Genomic DNA, 26,914 nt, shown 5'->3' with positions numbered 1-26,914 from the left:
CTGAGGACATACCCAAGACAGCCATCATCACCCCCTTCGGCTTGTTCTAATTCCTTCGCATGCCGTTTGGGTTCAAGAACGCCACTCATACCTTCTAGCTCCTCATGGACTCAGTGGGCAGGGACCTGGATTTCATCTTCATTTACTTAGACGACATCCTCGTTGCCAGCAGGGATTGGGTGCAACACAAGACCCACCCGCGCACCCTCTTCTCCCGGCTGGCTGGCTTCAGCCTCACCATCAACCCAGCCAAGTGCCAGTTTGGGAAAGAGTCCATGCAGTTACTGGGCCATACCATCACGGCTGAGGGAGCCACGCCCGCCACTATCAAGGAGTTCCCATGTCTGGACAATCTCTAGGGGCTGCAGGAGTTCGCGGGCATTGTCAACTTCTACAACCAATTCATCCCGGGAGCTGCACGCATCATGCAGTTTCTATTTGCGCTCATCGCAGCCAAGCACAAATCGCTCATCTGGATCCCAGAGGCCTGCAGTGCATTCGAGGCCACCAAGGACCCTCTCGCGAAGGCTACCGTGCTCACCCACCCGCACACCAACCTGCATATGGCGCTCTCCGTCGATGCCTCTGCCACAGCCGGTGCCGCCAACCTGGGGCAGCAGGTGAACAGACAATGGAAGCTGCTGGCCTTCTTCAGCCTGCTTCTCCACCCAACAGAGCGCAAATATAGCGCTTTTGACCATGATTTATTGGGCATGTACCTGGCAATGCGGGATTTCCGCTATTTCTTGGGGGCAAGGACTTTTACCATCTTCACAGACCACAAACCCCTCACCCGGGCACTTGCGATGGCGAAGAACCCCTGGTCAGCCCGCCAGCAGCGTCACCACTCCTTGTCGGAGTTTACCACCGACATTAGGCACAAGGCGGGGAAGGACAACATGGTCACCAATGCACTCTCATGATCAGCCATCTGCACGCTGACACCTGGCCTCTACTTCGACCAGCTCGCCCAGTCCGACGAGGAGACACAAGCCTTGAGACCTCCTGACTCCGAGCGGCAGAAGCACCGTCCTGTGCAATGTCTCCGTGGGCACTCCATGGCCAGTGGTTCCCCAGCAGAGGCACAGGCAAGTCTTCCATCACATCCACGACTTTCCACACCCAGCCATCAGGTCCACAATCTGGATGGTGGCAGAGCGGTTCTTCTGGCACGGGGCGACCAGCTCGCCCAGTCCGACGAGGAGACACAAGCCTTGAGACCTCCCGACTCCGAGCGGCAGAAGCATCGTCCTGTGCAATGTCTCCATGGGCACTCCATGGCCAGTGGTTCCCCAGCAGAGGCACAGGCAAGTCTTCCATCACATCCACGACTTTCCACACCCAGCCATCAGGTCCACAGTCTGGATGGTGGCAGAGTGGTTCTTCTGGCACGGGCTGCGGAAGCAGATCGCAGGCTGAGCCAGAACATGCACCCATTGCCAAATGTCCAAGGTACACAGGCACACCAGGGCGCCCGTGCAAGAATTCGAGCATGTCCGGGAACGGTTCAGCCACATTCACGTGGACATAGTGGGGCCCTTACCCGTTTCCTGGGGCAACCGTTACCTGTTGACAGTGGTGGACTGCAACAATTGGCCCGAGGTGATCCCGATGTCAGACACCTCAACAGACTCCTGCTCCCGAACGCTGTTGCACAGTTGGGTCACCTGGTTTGGCATTCTGAATCACCTCACCAGCAATCGGGGCGCCCAGTTCACCTCTGCGCTCTGGGCACAGTTCGCAAACAGGTTGGGGGATCGAGCGACGCCGCACCATGGGGATCGAGCGACGCCGCACCATGGGGATCGAGCGACGCCGCACCATGGGGATCGAGCGACGCCACACCATGGGGATCGAGCGACGCCGCACCATGGGGATCGAGCGACGCCGCAGGCCAATGGACTGGTTGAGCATCTGCACCGCCACCTTAAGTCGGCACTTATGGCCCGCCTCACCGGTCCCGACTGGGTGGACGAACTGCCTTGGGTGCTCCTGGGCATCCGCTCCACGCCCAAGGAGGATCTGCAGGTGTCATCAGCTGAACTGGTTTACAGCGCACTGCTGGCACTTCCTGGTGAGTTCATCAATGCACGTCACAACCCCCAGCGGTTGCCACGAGCTGTTCCCCACCTCCGGGCCCGCTTGGACTCCTTCACACCCCCACCGCTGCCCAGACATGGCACACGACCAATCTCACATCCCCAGCGAGCTGCTTTGCATAGGGTAAGTTTTTATTCAGCTAGGCCCGCCACGGCACCTCTGCAGAGACCTTACGAGGGGCCGTACAAGGTTGTCCAGTGTTCAGGGACATTGGCGGAACTGTTTACCGTGAACAGGCCGAAGCCAGTGCACCTCGACCCCACCAAACCAGTGATTATGGCCCAGCCCAAAAAGCGAGGCTGCCCAGCTAAAAAGGACTTTGGCACCAGTTCGGGGTGGGGGGGGGGTGGGGGAGTTGTGTGATGGCACACCTCTAGGCAGGCAAACCGGCCCAGCTTGTAATCTATGCGGCAGGGCAGCGGCCAAAATGGCGCCATCAGGGGTTTCTCCTTCTCAGCACAGAGCTCAGAAGCCTGCGCTGGGGGACCACGTGACGCCCGGGTGATGTCAGCACCCCCCAGCGTGGTTCTCAGTCAGGTCCGGGCTGGGAGTACGTCCAGCCCAGCAGCCTGCAATAAATCAGTTCTGCTCACTGAGCTCAACCCATCTGGTTGTGTGTTCTTTCACTAGCAGTGTAGCTGCCACTACAACATAATAATTTACAGTATTAATATTCTTCTTTGGCTTGGCTTCGCGGACGAAGATTTATGGAGGGGGTAAAAAGTCCACGTCAGCTGCAGGCTCGTTTGTGGCTGACAAGTCCGATGCGGGACAGGCAGACACGATTGCAGCGGTTGCAAGGGAAAATTGGTTGGTTGGGGTTGGGTGTTGGGTTTTTCCTCCTTTGCCTTTTGTCAGTGAGGTGGGCTCTGCGGTCTTCTTCAAAGGAGGTTGCTGCCCGCCAAACTGTGAGGCACCAAGATGCACGGTTTGAGGCGTTATCAGCCCACTGGCGGTGGTCAATGTGGCAGGCACCAAGAGATTTCTTTAGGCAGTCCTTGTACCTTTTCTTTGGTGCACCTCTGTCACGGTGGCCAGTGGAGAGCTCGCCATATAACACGATCTTGGGAAGGCGATGGTCCTCCATTCTGGAGACGTGACCCATCCAGCGCAGCTGGATCTTCGGCAGCATGGACTCGATGCTGTCGACCTCTGCCATCTCGAGTACTTCGATGTTAGGGGTGTAAGCGCTCCAATGGATGTTGAGGATGGAGCGGAGACAACGCTGGTGGAAGCGTTCTAGGAGCCGTAGGTGGTGCCGGTAGAGGACCCATGATTCGGAGCCGAACAGGAGTGTGGGTATGACAACGGCTCTGTATACGCTTATCTTTGTGAGGTTTTTCAGTTGGTTGTTTTTCCAGACTCTTTTGTGTAGTCTTCCAAAGGCGCTATTTGCCTTGGCGAGTCTGTTGTCTATCTCATTGTCGATCCTTGCATCTGATGAAATGGTGCAGCCGAGATAGGTAAACTGGTTGACCGTTTTGAGTTTTGTGTGCCCGATGGAGATGTGGGGGGGCTGGTAGTCATGGTGGGGAGCTGGCTGATGGAGGACCTCAGTTTTCTTCAGGCTGACTTCCAGGCCAAACATTTTGGCAGTTTCCGCAAAGCAGGACGTCAAGCGCAGCCAGGAAATCCAGGAGCTGCTGGCAAAGAAGCGAGCTGCCCACCAGGCTCACCTTACAAAGCCGTCCTGTCCAGAGAAGAAACAAGCCTTCCGTCGCGCATGCAGCCATCTTCAGCGCAAACTCCGGGAGATCCAAAATGAGTGGTGGACTAGCCTCGCCAAACGAACACAGCTCAGCGCGGACATTGGCGACTTCAGGGGTTTCTACGAGGCTCTAAAGGCTGTGTACGGCCCCTCACCCCAAGTCCAAAGCCCGCTGCGCAGCTCAGACGGCAAAGTCCTCCTCAGCGACAAGATCTCCATCCTCTACCGATGGTCAGAACACTTCCAATCTCTTTTCAGTGCCAACCGCTCAGTCCAAGATTCCGCCCTGCTCCAGCTCCCTCAACAGCCCCTAAGGCTAGAGCTGGATGAGGTTCCCACCCTGGATGAGACATATAAGGCAATCGAACAACTGAAAAGTGGCAAAGCAGCAGGTATGGATGGAATCCCCCCAGAAGTCTGGAAGGCTGGCGGCAAAACTCTGCATGCCAAACTGCATGAGTTTTTCAAGCTTTGTTGGGACCAAGGTAAACTGCCTCAGGATCTTCGTGATGCCACCATCATCACCCTGTACAAAAACAAAGGCGAGAAATCAGACTGCTCAAACTACAGGGGAATCACATTGCTCTCCATTGCAGGCAAAATCTTCGCTAGGATTCTACTAAATAGAATAATACCTAGTGTCGCCGAGAATATTCTCCCAGAATCACAGTGCGGCTTTCGCGCAAACAGAGGAACCACTGACATGGTCTTTGCCCTCAGACAGCTCCAAGAAAAGTGCAGAGAACAAAACAAAGGACTCTACATCACCTTTGTTGACCTCACCAAAGCCTTCGACACCGTGAGCAGGAAAGGGCTTTGGCAAATACTAGAGAACAGTATTAATATAAGCTTAAACATACCCCTCTATTAGAAAAAAATAGAAAAAGATTTACAGGAATGGAAAAATCTGCTAAACACATTAATAGGAAGGGTAAATTGCATAAAAATGAAGGTAATGCCAAGGCTACAGAATCTCTTTCAATCGTTGCCTATTGCACTAACAAAAGATTTCTTTCAATTATTACATAATTGTATAAGACAATTCCTATTGAATAACAACGTACTAAGAAATGCACTGGAAAAGTTAACGTGGGACTATAAATTGGGAGGACCTATACTCCCGGATGTTAAAAAAATATTATCCATCAGCACAAGCAAGATTTCTATCATCTTTCTTTGAAGAAAACAGTCCCCTGAGAGGTTATGTGATGCAAGGAGAGTAGGAGGAGGTAGAATCCCAGAACTCCCCAGATCGAAAGAAAATAGACTGAGAAAAAAATTCAAATGAACTACCAGAATACCAATAAGGGACGTAGGAAGTCATCTAGAATAAAATAATGACAAAAAAAAAAACAAACTTACAAGTAAAAATACAAAGGAATTGACGCTAAAACAAGAAACCCGGCTTGAGGTGCCTCGTGGTGAGGAAAATGGCATGGCTGCTTCGAGGCCAGATGAAGGAGTTGAAGCTCCAACTGAGCAGCCCACTCAGCAGGAAAGATGGGACCCAGGAGAAGACAATGCTGCAAACCAGCAAGTAGCGGCTGAAAGCCCTACAGGAGCCCTAGGGATCAGGGAGAAGCTTGGGAACCTCTCCTCCTGTCGCAAGAACACCAGTTCGGATGTTCTCGTGACCGTCTGTAGCAGTCACGGGGCAGAAAGGCCAGGGAGCACAGAGCACGCGCGGGCCGAGACAAAAATCTAAAAAGCCAGAAGGAGCAGTTGTTGCCTCCAAAGTCAGGGTGAGCGACGTGACTTACCTCGGTTCAAGCGGCAGTTCCTGTACCAGACCGCACAGTGTGGTGGGTTGTGAAGAAACAGGTGGTGTCGGGTCAGTCACGGGAACGAGCTCCAGCGGCAGGTCCAGTGATGGATCGGAGGAGACGGCGAGTGCCAGCATTGGGAGCAACAGATCCAGGAGCTGTGAGGAGGATCCAGACAGCAATGGAGGAAGGCTCCATGGGACCACGAGACAAAAAAATCCTTATCGAGGAAAAGCATGCAGGGGGCTTGGAGCCCTCCCTGTGAGATGTGATGGAGGCATTAGGCCTCATGGAGGACAGACTTTCACAGGTAATGGACAAAAGGGCTCAGGACGTCGGAGAAAAATTAGATAGAATCCAGGGCACCCTCTCAGGAATGTTGGCAAGGATGTCAGAAATAGAAGAAGAGCGGGGAATAAACGAAGATACCATACATAGAATGGGGAATAAATTAGACATACATGAAGGAGAGGGACCGTATATGAGGAAAGTTATATGCTCTTGAAAATTATAGGAGAAATAACATTAAAAGAGGGGACCGAAGGACAAAACCCAGTGAGCTTTTTTTCAGAGCTGGATCCCTGAGGTGCTGGGCAAAAGCACATTGGGGAAAGGGTGGAAATAGACAGGGGACATAGATCCCTCCTCCCAAGACTGGGACCTGGGCAGAAACCACATTCTGTCCTGATGAAACTATTATGTTAACATCATGGAAAAAAATATTGGGGACAGCAGCTGGTGCATTTCCCTTCCACCTCGTTACTTGAAGGCAGGACCATTGTCACAAGAAGGACCTTAATTGAAGAAAGCAATGGAAAGTTCCATTCGACAAATCATATTCGTTTTAACTGTTCAAAGGACATAAGCAGTGCTTTCTCGTAACAATTTTCAATATGCCTAATTCCTTTCACATTTAAAAAAAATTAGAATTCTATCCCCAAATTCATTCTGGCACAGTGGTGCTTTTGGTGAAATCCCCACTTTTTTTTCCCCAATACATTCAACAATATCATGCCAATTTTAATCATATGTATTAAAAAATTATTTTTATTAATTTGACATTTCATTTGTAAATAAAATCCTTCACTGCCCCCTCCCTCACTGTGTCTTTTTTTGATCCATGAGGAGGATCTCCCTTCAAAGAAGGATGAAAGGAACCTTGCCTGGGCTGTTGTAATTTTGTTTTTAAATCCAGCAGTCTTAATTCTCCCAATTTATATTCCCTCATTAGTTTTTCCATGCAGATCCAAGGCACTATATTATTCAAAAGAAGTTGTCTTATATGACTATTGAGCATTTTTAAGTAAAAATCCAAGACTGAATAAATTTGATAATTTACCAACTCAAATCTACCAAGAGGATTAATGATTGTTGATTGTAATTTAAATGGAATTTTTTTTATTAATTAAAATAGCTATTCCTCTCGCTTTAGAGTTAAAAGACAAAGCTATAACTTGGTCAATCCATTCCCTCATTAACTTTTGATGTTCTTTCTCCATTAAATGAGTTTCCTGTAAAAAAAAAGCAGTATCTACTTTCAGTACGAGCTAAAACCCTCTTCCTTTTAATTGGATTATTGAGCCCATTCACAATAAACGCTACATAATTCAAACCTTGTGTTACCATACTTTAATTTTAAAAATACTCAATTTTCCTCTCCACCCCGGGTCGTCCCAGCTCCACAGCCAACTTTAAAATCATACCATCTCCAAAGATAGAAAGAAACCCCAAAAGTTTTTTTAAAACTTAAAACCCAAAAGTGTTGATTAGGTCAGCGCTAACTTCTTTAATAACGAGAAGTGGCTCTCGCATGAGGCCTTAGAAGAGCAAAGTGGGGGAAAAAAAAGAGAATTTGCCTCCCCCAGACAGAATATCATAATTTAATTTCAATCAGTCAAGTATGATAAGCTTCTTCAAGGTCTCCACTAACTTGATCATCAATTTCAACGAACCTCAGTCGGCTGTCTTCCAGGTAAAGTCCTTCCTATCGAATTTTCTTGATTCCCTTCAATTTGCTGAGATACATAACATTGCCTTCCATTCTGCTTAATATTAGGTAATAAATTGGCAAATTCCAAAGCTTCAGACTCATTACAAAAAATTGAGCTTAACATTGTCCATAAAAAAAAACTAAGAACAGCCAGGTATCAAAAAGCAAATTTATATCCCTTCTTTCACAAAACTGACTTTGCTGGATTAAATTCTTTTCTTCTTTTGAAAATTTCATTTTTCAAATCTGCATTTAAAAAATGCTATTATTCTGGATCATTAAAGGGCTTTGTTGTTTTCTGGTTTTTTGAACTGCCATTTTTAAAATCATTTCCCTATCTTGATAACGTAGACATTTAATCAAAATGGAGTGTGGTGGTTGTCCCGAATACAGTTTTTTTTCCTCAAAGCTCTATCAAGTTTCAGACCATTTGGAATATTTTCTGGTCCAAAAATTCAGGCAGCCAATTTGAAAAAAAATTTACTGGATTATTGCCTTTAAAGTCCTCAAGCAGACCAACAATTTGCATATCATTTCTTCTACTCTGATTTTCCAACATATTAACATTTTGCAATAAATCTTTCTTTTGGAATCTTCTATCTTATTAACTGAATCTTTACATTCTTCTACCTCCATATGGAGGAGAGGGAGAAGCTTAATTTTGAACTTTAATTTTGATTTTATCAACATTTTTATTACACTTTGCAATATTTGTCTTCATTACAGTGTGACAGATTATAGATATGTTTTTGGGAGATAAATTCTGGCAGGTGTGTTAGTGTAGGTCACATACAAACACTTTAAAACAAATCTAATTTAAAATACTGGAACTCTGCTCATGCTAGACATGTCAGCCCCAGAGCCAATGCAAATGTTTTGGAGTGCTCAAGAGACTTCACTAATGGAATGTTGTTTACAAAAAGGAAACAGATGAAAAAACTAGTCAGAGCTGCAGATTGTCAACAGTGGAACTTGCTTGCTGTTCTAAGAGGGTCATGTGATTTTGTAAGCAGAGAGAGTCAAACAGACTTTTCTCTCAGAGAGAATCAGTTCTGCAGTTTTACAGTCAGCAGCAGCAGCTGGGACTGGAACAGAACAAGCTGGCAAGCTTGTAGAAAACCCATTTGGAAGATGGGTTGTGAGTACTTATTCAGCTTGGTCAAAGCCTTTGTGGTTCATGCAAGAGGAGAGGACTGGCTGTCTAATGTTTCATTTGAAACTAAAAGGAACTCTGTGGTGACCTGAAAGAAAGACATTATCATCTGGAGAACCCTAAGGGGGCAAGTTTCTTCGGCAAGACACCGAAGTGACTGATTAAAAAGGAATCAGTTATGGGTGTCCAGCGAACAACATCTCTCTCTCTGAACACCGACAAGAACTTTCCTGAGCGGTAACCATTTACCTTTCAACTTTATAACATAATAAATGTTAAATTCCGTGCACAGTATAAGAATTGCCTGCAACCAGTGAACTTGGAGGAATGAGAAGTGAGATTAGACTACGAATCAAATAACTTTTCTGAACTTACACACATGTTGCATACACGTGCACTTAGAATTAGAAGGGGGTTAAGTTAGGTTAGTTAATAGTGATAAGTTAAAATGTGATTCTGTTTTCATGTTTAAAGAAAAAGCAACTTTTGTTTAAGTAATCATTTGTTTTGGTGAATATCTACTGCTGCTGGGTTTTGGGGGGGTCCTCTGGACTCTTACTTTTTGGGGGGGTCCTCTGGACTCTTACTTTTTGGGGGGGTCCTCTGGACTCTTACTTTTTGGGGGGGTCCTCTGGACTCTTACTTTTTGGGGGGGTCCTCTGGACTCTTACTTTTTGGGGGGGTCCTCTGGACTCTTACTTTTTGGGGGGGTCCTCTGGACTCTTACTTTTTGGGGGGGTCCTCTGGACTCTTACTTTTTGGGGGGGTCCTCTGGACTCTTACTTTTTGGGGGGGTCCTCTGGACTCTTACTTTTTGGGGGGGTCCTCTGGACTCTTACTTTTTGGGGGGGTCCTCTGGACTCTTACTTTTTGGGGGGGTCCTCTGGACTCTTACTTTTTGGGGGGTCCTCTGGACTCTTACTTTTTGGGGGGTCCTCTGGACTCTTACTTTTTGGGGGGTCCTCTGGACTCTTACTTTTTGGGGGGTCCTCTGGACTCTTACTTTTTGGGGGGTCCTCTGGACTCTTACTTTTTGGGGGGTCCTCTGGACTCTTACTTTTTGGGGGGTCCTCTGGACTCTTACTTTTTGGGGGGTCCTCTGGACTCTTACTTTTTGGGGGGTCCTCTGGACTCTTACTTTTTGGGGGGTCCTCTGGACTCTTACTTTTTGGGGGGTCCTCTGGACTCTTACTTTTTGGGGGGTCCTCTGGACTCTTACTTTTTGGGGGGTCCTCTGGACTCTTACTTTTTGGGGGGTCCTCTGGACTCTTACTTTTTGGGGGGTCCTCTGGACTCTTACTTTTTGGGGGGTCCTCTGGACTCTTACTTTTTGGGGGGTCCTCTGGACTCTTACTTTTTGGGGGGTCCTCTGGACTCTTACTTTTTGGGGGGTCCTCTGGACTTACTTTTTGGGGGCTCATCTGGGATTTGAACCCAAAAACTCTCACACCCCAAGCGAGTATCATACCCCTAAACCAAAAAATGTTACGAGTCAAGAGGACCCCAATATATATTTTTTTTAAAGTTCTGAAACAAAGGAATAGGCAACAACTGGAAGAGGTATTGCAGTCTCAGCGTCACTTTCATTTAACAGTTAACCCTCCCAATTAAAGTAATAGGTAAGTTCATCAATCTTTGTAGATCGTCTTCTATTTTCCCAAGCATAAGGAGATACAATATATTTTGGCATATTAGTCAACCAGCATACATCAACCCCCCCTTTCAGCCTCATTTTAAGGGTTTATGGTATATCCGGTATATATGTCAGCCCCTATTTTCTGGCTGCCTGACCCCAAAAGCTTGCAATACCTGAGATGGGCCACTGACTGGCATACACATCAACACCCATTGATCGCATAGGTTGACCTGCTGGGCATTGGCTGGAATCATGGAGGACTCATTCTGTGATTCAACACAGCACGCAACAAAAATATAAAGAAAATTTTAAATTGAAAGTGATAGAAACAGCCAAGAAAACCAACAACTGTGCTGCTGCAAGAAAATTTTATGTGCATGAGAGGTTGGTAAAAGATTGGAGGAAGAAAGAAAAGACTAAGAAACATACAAAAAAGGAAATGTTCTTTGAGAAAAGGAATAATTCATTGGCCGGAGTTGGAAAAAAAAAAACCTTGCACAATGGGTACATGGATTGCTACGCAGTTACCCAAAATAAAATAAGAACATTTCCACTGCAGTGGGCCAAGTCACACCCAGAACTCCGTGATGATTTTGAGGCTATAGTAGGCTTGTGGAACAATTTCATGAACAGGAAAAATCTGGTATTACGCAAAAAAATTGCACAGAAACTACCAAAAGATCTTGATCATAAAGTTGTAAGTTTTCACCAGTTTATTATACAGAACCAGTAGAAATACCAGTTTGCATTGGCAAATATTGGAAGCATGGACAAAACCCCCATGAATTTTGACATGATAGGCAATAGAACAGTGGAATGGAAAGGTGTTAAAACTGCAAACCAAAAGTACAGGACACGAAAGGACCAAGTTTACCGTGGTGTTATTGTGCATGGCTAACGGGACAAAGTTAAGAACACAAAACTAAATTGAAAATGAAATTCCCTGCAGGTATTTTTGTACATTTTCATGAAAAAGGATGGATGGATGAAAATGGTTAAAAAAAACTATGGATAGACAATGTGTGAAAAAGGCAGACAGGTGGTTTATGCAAAGAACAAAGCTTGCTGGTCTGGGATAGCTTTCGTAGCCACTTAACTGAGAACACAAAGTAGATTAGTACTACATGATACTTACATAACAGTTATCCCTGGGCCTATATGAGATGATTTCAGCATATGGTTTTTTTTCAGTAGCACCATGATAATAGCTGTTGAGAAGGATTCCAGGAGAGAATGAGTCTCTGTCGCCCAGTCTACTATGTCCATGATAAGAGGCATCAAAAGATTTTTTAATTATCTGTAAAACTTGGATGGAAAACCATCCTTCCCCAGTGATTTGTTCAACTGTAATATATTTAAGATTTTTCCAATCTCTAGTAAATGGGACATCTAATTCCATCTGATCTTTATTTTCCAATTTTGCCAATTCAATCACTAAGAGAAATTAATCTTGTACAGTTTTGTATTTTATTGTTTAATAGTGTCATAAAATTCTTTCAGATTATGTTAATTTATCAGGTTCTGCTTGGATTGCATTAATCATCCTTGATGACTTTAATTGCAATGACAGAAATTTATGCATTCTATTTCCCAGTTCATAATATTTGTCTTTGATTTTAAAGTAATTCTTTCTATTTTATATGTTTGCAATGTATTGTGGCCATTAGAATCACAGTGGACATGATGAAATAACCACACAAGGCATTTCTAGAGTGAATCAAATGATTTATTCTTTATCACCCACGAAACCGTTTAAAAGCCAAACTGACATCATCAAGCACTGACATTACATGGCCAGTTCGATGCCTTCTGGGAGTTGTAGGACCGCCATAGTGCCACAAGATGGCCTCCCCCCCCAGAACTGACAGAAAGGTTTGTCTGTCTGTTAGGTGGTCGACCTCTGCAACGGACTGTTGGCGGCTGCAGTGGGGAAGATTTGTCCACATGAGCTGGTTTAAGCCTGTCAATAGTGAAAGATTGTGGCTTCCCTCCAATGTCCAAAATTCAGGTCGACCTAGTTTGAGAATCCTATAATCCATACACGAGCTCCACAAATGAAGTTTGGAGATTCTCTTTTGGAGTTGTTCTAATACCCAGTAATACCCAGGGCAGCTCATCAGCCCAGTTCAGGCCCTCTAACCGAGCCATCAAGGCTGACTTGAGATGTCAATGAAATATTTCCTCCATTCCATTAGCCTGGGGATGAACTGTTGTACCGAGCAGTGAGACAAGGCTGTCCACAACGAGGAATTAAATTGTGGTCCTCTATCTGAAGTGACATGTGCTGGTAAACCAAAACAACACTCAGGAACTGAGGAATACCCAAGCACAAGTGTCTGACATAGCATTCACCATAGGCACAGCCTCGGGCCACCACGTAAACCTGTCTATAACTGTATCTTCTTGAAACAAGAAGCAGACCAACAATATTCACGTCGACATGAGCAAAATACCAAATAACTGCCAGGAAGGACTGCAGTGGCGCCTTAGAATGCCACTGAATGTTTGTTTTCTGTCAGGCAATGCAGGACCTCGCCATTTGTGTAATGTCTTTTTTAAGACTGTAAAACACAAACCTAATCGATGGATGTGAGAGACCATGCACAGAGTCGAATACTCGGCATTTCCATGATGACAAAACTACTGGGCGTCCCATTAATACATCACAGATGATTAATTTGCCATCAACTCCAAACTGGGCATCTTTCAATTTCAGATTTGTGACTGCAGTCTGATAAGCATTCATCTCAGGATCATGTTCTTGTGCCACGGGCAAAGCTGTGTAGTCAATACCTTGATCTGCAGACAAAACCTCGAGTGGAGCAGAGTGGGTAAGTACATAGTAAAATCTCTGCCCTCCAAAAAAAGTGTGAATAGACAAATAATTGGCCAAAAGCTCCTTATCTAAAGCAATGCATTTCTTCTCTGCTTCACAAAGATTGCAGCTGAGAAATGCTAATGATTTCCATTCCTCGTTGACATAGTGATGAAATGCACCTCCTACGGCCATACTGGAAGCATGGAGTGGCAGCATGGGTAGCTGAGAATAGTGGCATGAGTCAGCAACTCCTTCATCTTCAAGAAAGTATTGTTTCCCTCTTCAGCCCAATGGATGGTTCTGGCATTTCCAGACAGTAAATCGAAAAGAAGCTTCAGGATATGATCTGCCCCGGAAGAAACCGATGGTAAAAAATTTACCATTGTCAAGAATTTCTGCAGGCTTTTAACCATAGCATGTCTTGAGTACTTGGTTATGGCCTCAACTTTGAATGGCAGCGGAGTCACACCTTCCTGAGTAATCCTATGGCTCAAGAAATCAATCATTTCTTGTCCAAAAATAAATTTATCTGGATTGATAATCAGTTCAAACTTTTGAAGACGAATAAAAAGTCGTCAAGGTAAATGAAGACACTGGTCATATCACATCCTAAAGCATCCATCACCCATTGAAATGATTGAGCAGCATTCTTTAATCCAAATGGCATTCATAAAAATTCAAACAATCCAAAGGCGGTAATTATTGCTGTTTTTGGAATGTTTTCTGGCTCTATTGGTACTTGGTGATAGCCACACACCAAGTCTATTTTGAAGAAGATCTTAGCTGAGAAATCTAAATAAGAGTTATCTGTTAACGATCTGGGATGATGGCGTTGTTAACCTCTATTGTGTTTCGGGACCATATGTAATGAGGTGTCCAGGGATTGTCAGACCTACAAATTATGCCTAGTTCCTCCATTTTACAAACTCTTCCATTAGTTCTGTGCAGTCTCCCAACCCATCGAAATGTAGTTTGGCTGCCCTTTCCCTACAAGACATACCATATACATGTAATAAAGTGTTTTTAAAGCATCATACTTGCTGGTATGTGATGGATCCTGTAGGAAATTGCCAACCATCTTAGCGACAGTCTGGTCCAGGGCACTGACGAGATCATAGTAACGAGTGGTGACCAATTCAACTTTGCGAAGGTGTAATTATGCTTCAGCCTGTTGGAACCACAGTTCAGACTCAGCTATCCAGAGTCCATGTTTGTCCAAAAATACATTTTTGGACATGTCGGGGTCACCAAATGTGACCACTGGAATCACCATGGACACAAAAATAACCACACAACATGTTTCTAGAGTGAATCAAACGGATTTACATTACATCATCCACGCAACCTTTTAAAAGCCAGAATCATGCGCTCGACACGCACTGACGTCACATGGCCAGTTCAATGCCTCCTGGAAGTTGTAGTGCCGCCATAGTATTTCATTTTTTTTATTTTCAAAGGTCTAATATTTATCTTTCAAACCTGATCTCTGGTACTCTTTTTCCAGTTCTGGTATTTCTTTCTCCAGACTACTAACCTCTGACGTGCTTTTTTTTTTAAATTTATTAAGTATATGAAATTATCTGTCCCCTTAAATAGGCCTGGAGTGTGTCCCATATTTTTTTTTTTTTTTTTAAACTCATTAGAAGAGAGGCAATTCATTTTACAAAACAATTCCATTTGTTCCCTAATTACAGAAATCTGTCCTTCTCAACTGCATAGAATTAAGACGCCATCTATAAACACTCTCGTTTTTTTCTGGAATCATTCTGATTAAAGTAAGCCAGTGGTTCTCAACCTTTTTCTTTCCACTCACATACCACTTTAAGTATTCCTTATGCCATAGGTGCTCTGTGATTAGAAAGGGATTGCTTAAGGTGGCATGTGGGTGGAAAGAAAACATTTGAAAACTATTGTTTTAATTGCACCTAATTGACTCATTATGTGCATGGTTTCATATTCCATACTTAAAAGATTTTGAAAAAACTTTTGCAGCTTTTGCTTTTGACATTGTCTATGCTGATTTATCAAGGATGGGTCTAAACAAAAATTTAAAATCTCCCCCAACCAAAATATTTTGTCTTCCTTCCACTGTTTTTAAGAAGACATTCTGCATAAAGGATTCATCAAAATTCAGAGCATAGATATTCAAAAGCGTCCAGGATTCTGTGTTTCTCCAACAAAGTGCCATTACAAACCTTCCTGCAGAATCAATGAATGTGTCCTCAACCAATGCCAGTGTATTTTTGTTAATTAAAATTGTGGACCCCCCACCCCACACCCTGCTTTGGAGTTGAAAGAAGTAAAAATTACTTGTCCCACCCATTCCCTTTTGAATTTATTATGTTCCAATTTAGAATGGTGTATTTTGTGTTGGAAAACTACGTCCGCCTTTACATTTTTTTTAAACATTATAACTACCATTTATTTCTGCATACAAGTCGAGATGTAAAACCTTCAAAAAACACAAAAAATGGTAGTTGATTTATACGCCACATGAGGTTGCCACTCCTGCCCGGTAAGCCAAGGTTTTTTTTTAACTGTTTCATTTTATTTGCTTACAGTAATTTACAACTTTGTTACTTTGTGATTGAGGTGTTTAAAAAATTTTGGGTTTTTGCTGGGAGGCCCAGACAGCCAGAAAATGAGAGTCAACTTTTACACCAGATATACCATAAAACCATTAAAATGAGGCTTTTAAAAAAAAAATGGGGTGACCTATCTGCCAGTCGACATATGCCAAAATATACAGGGTAATAAATTTTAACATTTTACTCATATTCACACATACTTATTCAGACAATACAGTGATTTTTCCCTTTTAAAAATACACATGTAATGTCCCTGTACTGACAATGACATAAACAAGTCCCAGAAAAAAACCCACAATACTAAGAGAAAACCCCTCCCACCAACTTCAGTGCCACACTGCAAAAACTCTCCTTCTCTGCTATCATTAACCCCCCCCCCCCTTAAATCAAGGTATCCACCCTGCTACTATTTTACTAAGTATTCACCCTCTCCTGAGTTCTCCTTATACTACAACTTTAATTAACCAATTAAAAAAAAATTCAAAATATAACTCTTTTTTACTTTTACCCAGATTTTTAAATTTACAGTTCATTATCTTTTTCTTGATCTTCTTTCTGGAATCCATTCTGAGATCCCCCTGATAGTCCTTGTATACATCTCTCTACCCCCTTTGGAGATTTACAGAATCAAGGGCCCTCCGACTCATCGATCCTCAATGTCACAGGGTATAACAGAGTACTTTATGTCTGCATTCGCAGTTGTCACTTGACACCATGAAACTCCCTTGTTTAACCAAGTTCGCACCGAGATCTTTAAAAAAAACAGTACTTTTCCACCTTCCAACTGGACTGGGCCATCATTTTCCCTGGCATATTTGACTGCTGCTCTTATTGTTGCCTCCCAATCCCTGAAACTCAGAAATCTTACCAGGACTGGTCCTGGTTTTTGATCATCTGGTCTTCTGAGGCTGAGGGTCAGTGGGCTCTCTCCACAAGCAAGTTTTCTTTGAATCTTCCTGTTCCAACACTTGTGGGATCCATACCACAAAAAAAACCATTAAAAATTTCCCTTCAGTCCCTTCTTTTAACCCAATGACACAGACATTATTCCTTCTACTGAAATTCTCCATATGGTTGTCTAGTCTCCATGCCGTTGCATTTTATTCCAGGGCTTTCAGTTTTTCATGAGCCATTATCAAGTCAGTTTTCATCTGCCACCTCTCTCAGCAGGTTTTCTACCTTAGAAAATCATCCAATCATTGTTTCCAGTAATTTTTGCAGATCGGGTGTCAACTCCTCATGTTATTCGGGTCTGCTCTGACATCATGGTGTCACCTTCTTCACCACTCCCTTGTGGACTTTCTGTTGATGATCACAGCGACTTTTGCACTTCAACCTTAGCCTTTTGGTCTTATTTTTCTTACCTGTCATTTTCTACTTTTAGCACATAAAATATTTAGTCTGATAACTGAATTGTCTTTTTATAAAATCACTCTTCATGGAGAGCTCTTCTAACCCACGTCTGACTCGATCCTTTGCATAGCCACGTCCCCCACAAAGGAAAGTTATTTAAACTATAGCTGTAGTGGAATCCAATATTTAAAATGTTAAAGGCAAGAGTGAAGGATTGACTTGAATTATCAGTAAATTGTTTAAATGTTTTATTCACAAGTAAACAAAGGTGGAAAAAAATGTTTTACATGTTGTTCATGCAAGTTAACTGGTACTTGAGTACAGCAGGCAGTACAAAAAGACCATTAGACATAGGAGAGTAGGGTATTCAGCTCATCAAGTTTGCTCAACCATTCCATCATGAGCTGATCCATTCTCCCACTCAGCTCCACTCCCTTTCCTTGTCCCTCGAATCTTTGATACTCTGACTATTCAGATATCCATCAATCTCTGCCTTAAATACACCCACTACTTGGCCTCCACAGCTGCCTGCAGTAGCAAATTCCAGAGGTTCACTCTTCTCTGCCTAAAGAAATTCCTCTCTATCTGTTTTGAATGGGTACCCTTCAATCCTGAAGTTGTGCCCTTCATCCTAGATTCTCTTACCATGGATAAGAACTTAGACACATTTTTTTTTAGGGTATCATGGTTAATGTAACAGCTAGCACAACACTGTTACAGCACCAGCAATTGGGATAGATTCGAATCCTATGCGACCTGTAAGGAGTTTGTATGTTCTCCCCATGTGTGTGTGGATTTTCCCCAGAGGCTCTGCTTTCTTCCCACCATTCAAAATATACTGGGGATTCTAGGTCATTTGGGTATAATTGGGTAGCATGGGCTCACGGGACAAAAGGGCCTGTTACTGGTGAAATTTTAAAAATTAAATCTGCTCTGTCCAAGCCTTTCAATATTTGAAAGGCTTCCACGAGGTCCCCCTCATTCTTCTGAACTCCAAGAAGTAGAGTTCAAGAGCTATCAAACATTTTTTAAATGCTGATCACTTTTTAAAAATATTTTATAATTTTTCAAACTCAGTGTCAACAATCCATAATAATCAAAATGCATTACATTTTCCAATTATAAACAAGCTACACCGTCGAGTCCAATTCCCCCCTCCCTTATCCCAATCAACATATCCAGAAACAAAATTAAATAGACAATTAAGCAGAAAAAGAGAGACAGCGACAATATGTTAATCCTCATCCCCTATTCCTGTAGCATTCTAGTGTCCCTTTATGTTCCAGACATATTAGGGACAGAAGGACCAAAAAACAATTACATATAAAAAATTCTTAGGATAAAGAACAAACTCAACAAAAATACTTAAATGGTAGGATTCGTCAGGCAAATGCTGATCACTACATACCACGAATCATTCTTGTGAATCTACTCTTATCCCTCTCCAATAGCAGCACATCCCTTCTTAAATAAGGAGCTCAAAGCTGTACCCATACTCCAAGTGAGGTCTCACCGATATGTTAGAAAGCCACATCACATTCTTGCTCTTGCATCCTATTATTTTAGATATGAATGCCAACATTTAATTCACCTTCTTCACCACTGACTCGACTTAGAGGTTAACCTTTAGAGTATCCTGCAAGAGAACTCCCAAGTCCATTTGCACCGCCACATTTGGAATTTTCTCCCTTTACAAATAATTGTCTGCTTCCACCTTCCACCAAAGTGCATGACCATACACCTTCCAACATTCTATTTCATTTGCCACTTCTTCATTCATTCTCCAAATCTATGCAAGTCTCACTGCAGCCTCTCCATTTCCTCCTCACAACCTGCCCTCCACCTGTATTTGTATCTGCAATTTAAATCAAAAACAAAACAAAAGGAAGTGGCTCCAACGCCGAACTGAGAGCCACCAGAGATAACAGGTAGCCAACCAGAAAAGGATCCTTTGAATTCTTACTCTGTTTCCTGATGAGTAGCCAATGTTATAACCATGCTAGTAAAAATCTTGATTATAAAATTGTAACGAAGGTTCTAGCTAATAAATTGGCAAAGTATTTACCATCGTTGATTCATATAGATCAAGCTGGACATTAAAGCTCATTATTTTGCAGATAATATTACAAAGCTAATTATTCTAAGTATTTCACAGGAGGAATCCAACTTACTAATGGTCTTGTCATTAGATGCTGAAAAAGCATTTGATAGAGGAGAATGGGGATTTTTTCAATCAAATCAAATAGCTTTTTATTGTCATTGTACAAGTTATACAACGAGATTTATGACAGCAGTACAAGGTTACCAATGCAGCGACGCAACCATAGGCAGCACCACAGAAGTTAAATAAAAAATTTAATTTACAGTGCTGTATATGTCCTTGATGTGAATGGAGGGGGGGTGTCGGCTGTATGTATAATAGATGTGGAGGACAGAGAGTGACAGTGTAGTGACAGCCTGGGGGAAAAAGCTGTTTCTGAGTCTGTTTGTTCTTGTCTTGATTGACCTGTAGCGTCTGCCAGAGGGTAGTAGGTCAAACAGATGCAGGGCAGGGTGGGTGGGATCCTTTATTATTGCTTATGCTCTACTGAGGCAACGAGAGGTGTTAAATTTAGACCAATTAGTTGGATTAAGGCAATATATAAAAATCCTATGCGTAGAGTTGTGATGAATGGATAGATGACATTGCCATTTATATTGGAGAGGTCTACTAGACAGGGTTGTCCATTGTTTGCATTGGCTATTGAAACTTTGGCTCAGTTAATAAGACAAGATCGTAATATTAAAGGCATCAAAGTGAAATCTGAAGTATTTTAATTTATTTGCGGATGTTTTGATTTATTTAACAGAACCAAAAGAATCCTTGAGAATTTTATGATAGATTGGAAAAATATCTGGTTATGAATTGGGGGAAAATGTGAAATTATGCCATTGATTGAGGCCGATTATACTTGTTCAATTTAAATGGTCAGATCAAATTAAATATTTAGGTATTAAAGTTGACAAAGATTTTAACCATTTATATGAATTAAATTATTTACCTTTATTTTATAAAATTAAAAATGATTTAAATTGATGGATTTACCAATAACATTAATAGGCAGAGTTAATTGTATAAAATGAATATTTTTTCCAAAATTAAAATATATATTTCAATCTATTTCTTGTAAAGTTCAAAATATTTTAAAGATTTGAATTTTATAGTTAAAGTTTTTATGGAAAGATAAAATGGTAAGAGTGTCTTAACAAAAATTAACATGGAAATATGAATTGCGAGGTCTACAACTTCCAAATTATTGTAATGCAGCACAATTAAAGTTTATTAATAGAATGTTTGATTTGGAAATTCGATTGATTTAGGCAGATATTGAATTAAATCGAATGATAAGAGAGATCAATTTATATATAAATGGAATTTGAAACTGTTGAACAAGTATAATTCACTGATTTTGATGGAAATTTGGAATAGAATAAATGAAGAAATAGGTACATGTCATAAAGTTTCTAGGAAGACACCTTTGTATCAGAATAAACTTTTTCCCTTTATGGTTAATAACTAACTTTTTAAAATATTGGATCAAAAAGGAATTAAAAATGTACAGGACTGTTATGAGCCAGGTTATTTTATTTCTTTACAAAGAATGAAGGATAAATATAAAATACCATCAAATACTCTTTTTTGTTATAACCAAGTTAGAGCTTGGTTATTGGATCATTTTGGGAATACTTTGAGGTTACCTATACAGACTAAATTTGAAATTTTAATCATGGAAGGTAGGAAAAAAATTATATCTGTAATGTATGTATTATTACAGAATAAAATGCCTAAACTAGATTTTCAAAAATCTAGGTTAAAATGGGAAAAAGATTTAAGAATAGAAATTACTCGAGGATTGGAGAAATTTGAGCAAAGACATAACAAAAATTGTGAATGTAAGATGTAGATTAGTACATTGTAATTTTATACATCAATTATATTTGACTCCCAAGAAATTAAAAAGATACAATTTACTTTCCACAGATTTATGTTTTAGATATCAGAAAGAAATAGTAACTTTTTTTCCCATTCTACATAGCTTTGTGATAAGGTAAAACCTTTTTGGGCGCGACTTAAGGAACTTTTAAAGATATTCTCAAAGTTAAACTCACAGTGGACCCATCAATATATTTTTTTTAAAGTAATATTAAACAGATTTGTTTGGAATTAAAATTAGATAAATTTCAAATAGCATTTTTTAGATTAGAATTAGCAGTAGCAAGAAAATGCATTGCAATTACTTGGAAAAATTATATAGATTTGAATTTATATAGATGGCATACAGAATTGAGATCTGTATACCATTGGAAAAAATAAAATTTACGAGATAATTATCCTTTTTATTGGAAAGTTTGGAGACCTTATTTGGATTATATGGGTTAAAAATTTTGAATACTTCAGCCTTGTTGCGGTGGAAGTACCTCAATCCACGGTAATTGTCTAGGTTATTGTAGTTTAAATCTTTTTTTCTTTTTTCCTTTTTTGGGGGGGAAGATCGTTGGTAGCTTCGGGGTGGAATTAGGCAAGGGGGAAGGGTCATATTGATAAAGGGTGAGATTTTGGGTTTTTCTGGGTGTTATATACCATGTACATTTACTAACATTATATATTATGTTGTAGCAGCTACTTCGGTAGAACTACTAAAGCAAATCACCCACACCAGGTTACTCAACACAAGACTGCTTTATTCAGACTTTACAGGCTTCTTTTATATACCTCATGTCCCGGGCTCCATGGGACAAGGTGGGACATCAATACGAGTTTGCTGCTGATCCACAGGACCAGCAGGTTTTTAAATTAAGCACTGTGAGTGTCCCGCACCTTCCAACAACTCTGCCTCATTGTTGTTTGAGATCTGACCTACTATGGTGTCATCTGCAAACTAATAAATGGAGTTGGAGCCTGATCATAAAAGTCCAATACAGAAAAGTGTGAAGTTGTGTACTCCTGATCACAGAATGAAAATCTGGAAAGGTTTGCTTCAATGGAATGAACCACGAGTTGTCCTAAAGCAAAGACATTTAAGTGAAGATCCTTATTGGACATTGTGCCAATGTTAGATCCCAAATCTCAAAGACTTAATGGCCAAGGAGAAAGAAGTATTTCCAAAGAATCACACCTACACTTAGCAGTGGAATTATGAACAGGTGGGAAAAACAAATCGAGTAGATAAACTATTTACTCTGGCAAAGGAGCCCAAACTCAAAGGTACATAATCTTAAATCAAATCTTTCTCATGTGAATCAGTACAAAATATTTCTCATTGAAAATTATCCTGATTTCTAGTAAACAAATGTTATGTACAAAGAATCAAATGAGATTTAAAGACCAAAATTGACTGGTGCTAACTAACAATATGCTGGAAACTGTTCAGAATAAACCTCAAAGGTTAAAACACAAAAGACTACCAACATGGTGATTGTACTAAAAACACAGAAATGCTGGAGTAACTCAGCAGGTCTCGTAGCATCTACAAACAGTAAAGATATATCACTAACGTTTCAGGCCCGAGCCCTTCTTCAAGATTACTGCAAGTTCCTCCAACATTTGTGTGTTTTTAAAACTTCAAGGGCTGGATGACCTATCCCTCTTCCATTTTGTGCCAAGATAGCAATGGGCTGTTGACATATTGATCAGGTCCTAGTTATAAAAAGAGATACATGAGCAAACATCCTTGATCTGGTTATTGTTAAATGGAGATGTATTAAAATGCTACCATTCAAAATTTAATTTGGTTTTCTAGTGAAGGTTGAACTGGACTTATCAAAAATTTCACTTTATTAGTTTTATGCATGCCCAAACTTGCGGCATCACAACACAGAAGGGTCATCAGCAACTGAACCTACAGTAGATCAGCTGACATTCATCTTTGGGATAAACAAGGATCTGATCACTTCAGGGATGGCTATAGCCAAAATACCACTTCTATCGTGGCATATTTGGAGTTAAAGGCAAAGCATTACCAAATACACATAAAATATTCAGAATGCTGAAAGGCAAGAGATCAAGGGACAGGGCAACATCAGATAAAGTAAGAAACCAACTTGAAAAGTAAGGAGAAAATAAGGAGCATCTTTTAGAATGAATGATAGCACATAACTGAGTTCATAAGGTTCTAAATAGGCTGATTTGTCGTGACCACAGTTCAAGATGAAGAAGTGCCGTATTTGCAGAAAGCATCAGGAGACACAAGAGTTGAAATCCAAAAATATTGCATGACGATAAAAACAAGCCGATTAAGAGGATAGAAGTAGCAGATCCAACTCAATACCAGAAATATGCAGGGAATTTTTTTTTTTAATTGAATTCTATTTGGTGAAAGGATAGGTGTACAAGTACACAGTACAGCTGCACTTCAACTGAGCAAAGCCATTAACAAAAAACATTTAAGAATAAATGTAATCATTTAAGATTATTAATAAATTAGAAAAAATGGACATTAATAGTTGGGAAACAATACAAAACAGGGAATTGTATATGAAATTAGTACATTCCTCCCACTCGCACATCCCAATAATGTGCTGTTAGGTTAATTTGTAATAACCAATTGCTCCTTAGTGTATATAAATGCCAAAATTAATCAAAGTGGATGGGGATATGCAAGAGTAAATTCCACAAGTATAGGGTAATAAAGGGTAACATGGTCATTTATCTTGGTTATTCCCTCATTATTTTTTATCATAATAAGGTTACCCTTCAGTCTCCTGTATGTCAGATACAAGAGTCCCAGCCTATCTTTATCAAGAAAAAAAAAGAAAAATTGATCCAATGGAATTGCTCGTCTGGGAACAGGCATAGAATTTAAGTGCCAAGTGGCCTACAGCTGTGCTATTGCACTTTTATGCAGGTAAGGAAAATGAAATTAATTGAAGTGAAATTGCCAACAAAAATGGATTTCTATTGTGCCTTTTGTAAATGGAGCTCATCCCAAGGTTCTCCATAGTTTGGGTGCAGAAAAAGATTCATGAGAATTTTATCATGTCTTAAGGATACGAGTGATAAGGATAGCCCGGGACTTTTAGTATCTGGCATACAGGAGACTGAAGGGGGATCTTGTCATGATAAAAATAATAAGAGAAAAAAAATCTCAGGGTTATATTTAATATTACATATGTACTCTTACAATAAATCTGAAATTTGAATAACCAAGGTAAACGACCATACTCTTTTCCCTCGGGTGGAGGAGTCTTAAACGAGCAGCCATGGACTTAAGGTGAGAGAGAAAACATTTTAAAAGGAACCCAAGAGGTACCTTTTTCCACAATGAGCAGCAAGTATGTGGAACAAGTGTTCAGAGAAAGCTAAAGAGCCAAGTACAGTTGCAAAGTCCAAATGCCTTGCAAACAGGTACATGTTAAATTGGAAAAGTTTCAGAGATATGGGCCAAACAGGACTAAGATAAACAACTTGGCTGGCATGGAAAATTTGGGCTGAAGTGCCTATTTCCATGCTGTAAAACTGACTCAAATGAAAGTTATTTAAATATAGGAACAGATATTTCTAGCTCAAGACACCAGGCAACAAAACACTGATGAATGCTCTATCAAAAGGACCATACTTGGCACAGTTTCCCACTTGTTCCACTGGTATACATGTATACTTCACATGAAGTATACAAAGAGAAATATGATCTTGTATTTGAATGTGAAGCCAATGGAAATTTATTAAATTTGTTTACACTGTTGAATAATACTCTATGGCCTAAACGCCCAAACTCCCAACCCCCACCTGTCCCAAACTGGTCTCTTTTTCCAAGAAGAAAAAGAAGACTTGCACAATAATGACATAATATTTATCAACTTAATATTTATCACATCATTTTCACCACCACAATCCTACAATTAATTTCTTCCCATATCCCCATTTCAACCCTGGCACGACTTTGTTTTCAAAAATATATTTTACTGAAACAGTTTGAAAAATTAAGATGACCCCCATATTATGATCTTTCTAGTAGCAGAAATCCACCCCTCCAAAATTCGCCAATCACAGCCTAAAAATTTGAGATAAAGATTTGCTCTCATATAACTTACAAGAAAAAAGCAGAGACAAAATTCTTCCAACTCATTTCATAAGCAGACAATGCAGCTTTGCATTATCGAAAACAGCAATAGGGAGTTCTATAGGAATGCAATGCCTGCCCTACCTCCCCCATGATGTCTATAAAGTTTTAATTGGTAGAAATAAAGAACATACCTTCATTCTGCTCAAATTCATCCAACACCTTGTCCAGATTAAATGCCTCAGCCTGGAAGTAGTTCTCCATTTGCTGATAGTCACTGTCCTGTGTCGGTCCAAGCTTGTCAAAGCACAAGAAAAAAAAAGAGCAAACTATCATCTTCCTTCATTAATGTTGTTCATTTATATCCTACTCGAATGGGTTTGTTATTTACAAATGACTTCTTCTGGCAATTCTATTTAAGTATCAAACAGATGCAAAAATCATTGCCATTTCTCTCTGAATGAAACATGATTTCCCATCATTAAATTTACACCAAAGTATATTAAATACAATTTTATATCAATTTACACCAAAGTACATCAAGTTATAGGTGTGATTTAGGATTGATGGACCTTGAATGATGTGTCTCAATCCTCAATCCAGATATCTCTGAAGTCATCGAACAGATTCAGTGGTAATCAGAATGCTTATTTATTTAACACACATTTTTCTTACTGTTGTGTTTCATTGGAAAAGCTGATCCTGACCACTGTAAGTGGTCTGGCCAACAAAGTAAATGAAACAAACTCTGAAGCTCTAAATAGATTTTAAAAATTCCAGATCCATTGCAATTTTATAAAACATGTAGCTAAAACTGCAATTACTGTAATACATGATAATATTGCTGCATACTTCCTATTGTACAAAGATCAGTCAATTTCAAATTTATCGGGGGTAGGGAAATAAGCCTCTGTAGCAAGAATACATTACAAACTTCATCCTGAACACCTACAACTCCCTCTACTCATTTGTCCAAAACAATATTTATTTACTTGTATCACTGTGTATTACTTGTGTCCTGTATATGTATTGTTTGTGCGTTATTCCTGGTTGTGTATCTGCATGTTATGCATGGATGACCAGAGAATGCTGTTTTGTCAGGCTGTACTTGACAATAAACTTGACTTGAAGAGTAGAGAGGTAATCTTGCAACCCTACAAATCTCTGGTGAGACCACACCAGATTATTGTGTTCAGTTCTGGTCACCTCATTATAGGAAGGATGTGGAAGCTATGGAGAGGGTGCAGAGGAAACTTGCCTAGATTGGAAAATAAGTCTTATGAGTCAAGGTTAGCAGAGTTGGGACTTTACTCTTTGGAGCAAAGGCAGCTGAGAGGAGACTTAATAGATGTCTACAAGGTTCAGAGAGGCATACATACCATATATGCCATTGTGTAGGACAACTCATAAATAGGACAACCCCAGAATTTCCACCTAAAAAGTTTGGTTTCAAGTGATATCCTTTGAATAAGAATCCCCCCCCCCCCCCTCAAATCTAATACTTACGACTGACCACTGGATATTGTTAAAAGCAAATCACAACATTTTAATAACAAATTATCATTTAAAGTTTCAAATTTATATATTTTAAAATAAACCACTTTCGGCTCCTGTTGCGGGCTGTTTAAAGCCTGTACAGAGCCTACAGCAGTCGGACAGGGCAGATGGATCCCGTGAAGGGACACTAAGACTTTGAAACTAACAGGGCATGCACACGAGACTGCATCAGAGCCGGCAGGAAGATGGCAGTTGTCAAGGTAAGAATG

General features: G+C 41.0%; 1 protein-coding gene across 4 annotated transcripts in view; it reads right to left on the bottom strand.

Moving 5' to 3' along the window:
* zfyve9a (zinc finger, FYVE domain containing 9a) overlaps nt 1-26,914 on the bottom strand; it is a 189,436-nt gene that overhangs the window by 136,962 nt on the left and 25,560 nt on the right. For all 4 annotated transcript variants that reach the window (XM_069938663.1, XM_069938665.1, XM_069938666.1 and 1 more), the window contains exon 2: nt 25,343-25,445. In XM_069938663.1, the coding sequence (XP_069794764.1) occupies nt 25,343-25,412 (70 nt within the window). In that variant the 5' untranslated portion in view covers nt 25,413-25,445. The remainder of the gene's footprint in view (nt 1-25,342; nt 25,446-26,914) is intronic.

This window comes from Narcine bancroftii, chromosome 5 (assembly GCF_036971445.1).
Source record: "Narcine bancroftii isolate sNarBan1 chromosome 5, sNarBan1.hap1, whole genome shotgun sequence".
NCBI classification, from domain to species: domain Eukaryota; kingdom Metazoa; phylum Chordata; class Chondrichthyes; order Torpediniformes; family Narcinidae; genus Narcine; species Narcine bancroftii.
This window is presented reverse-complemented; position numbering and strand designations above follow the sequence as displayed.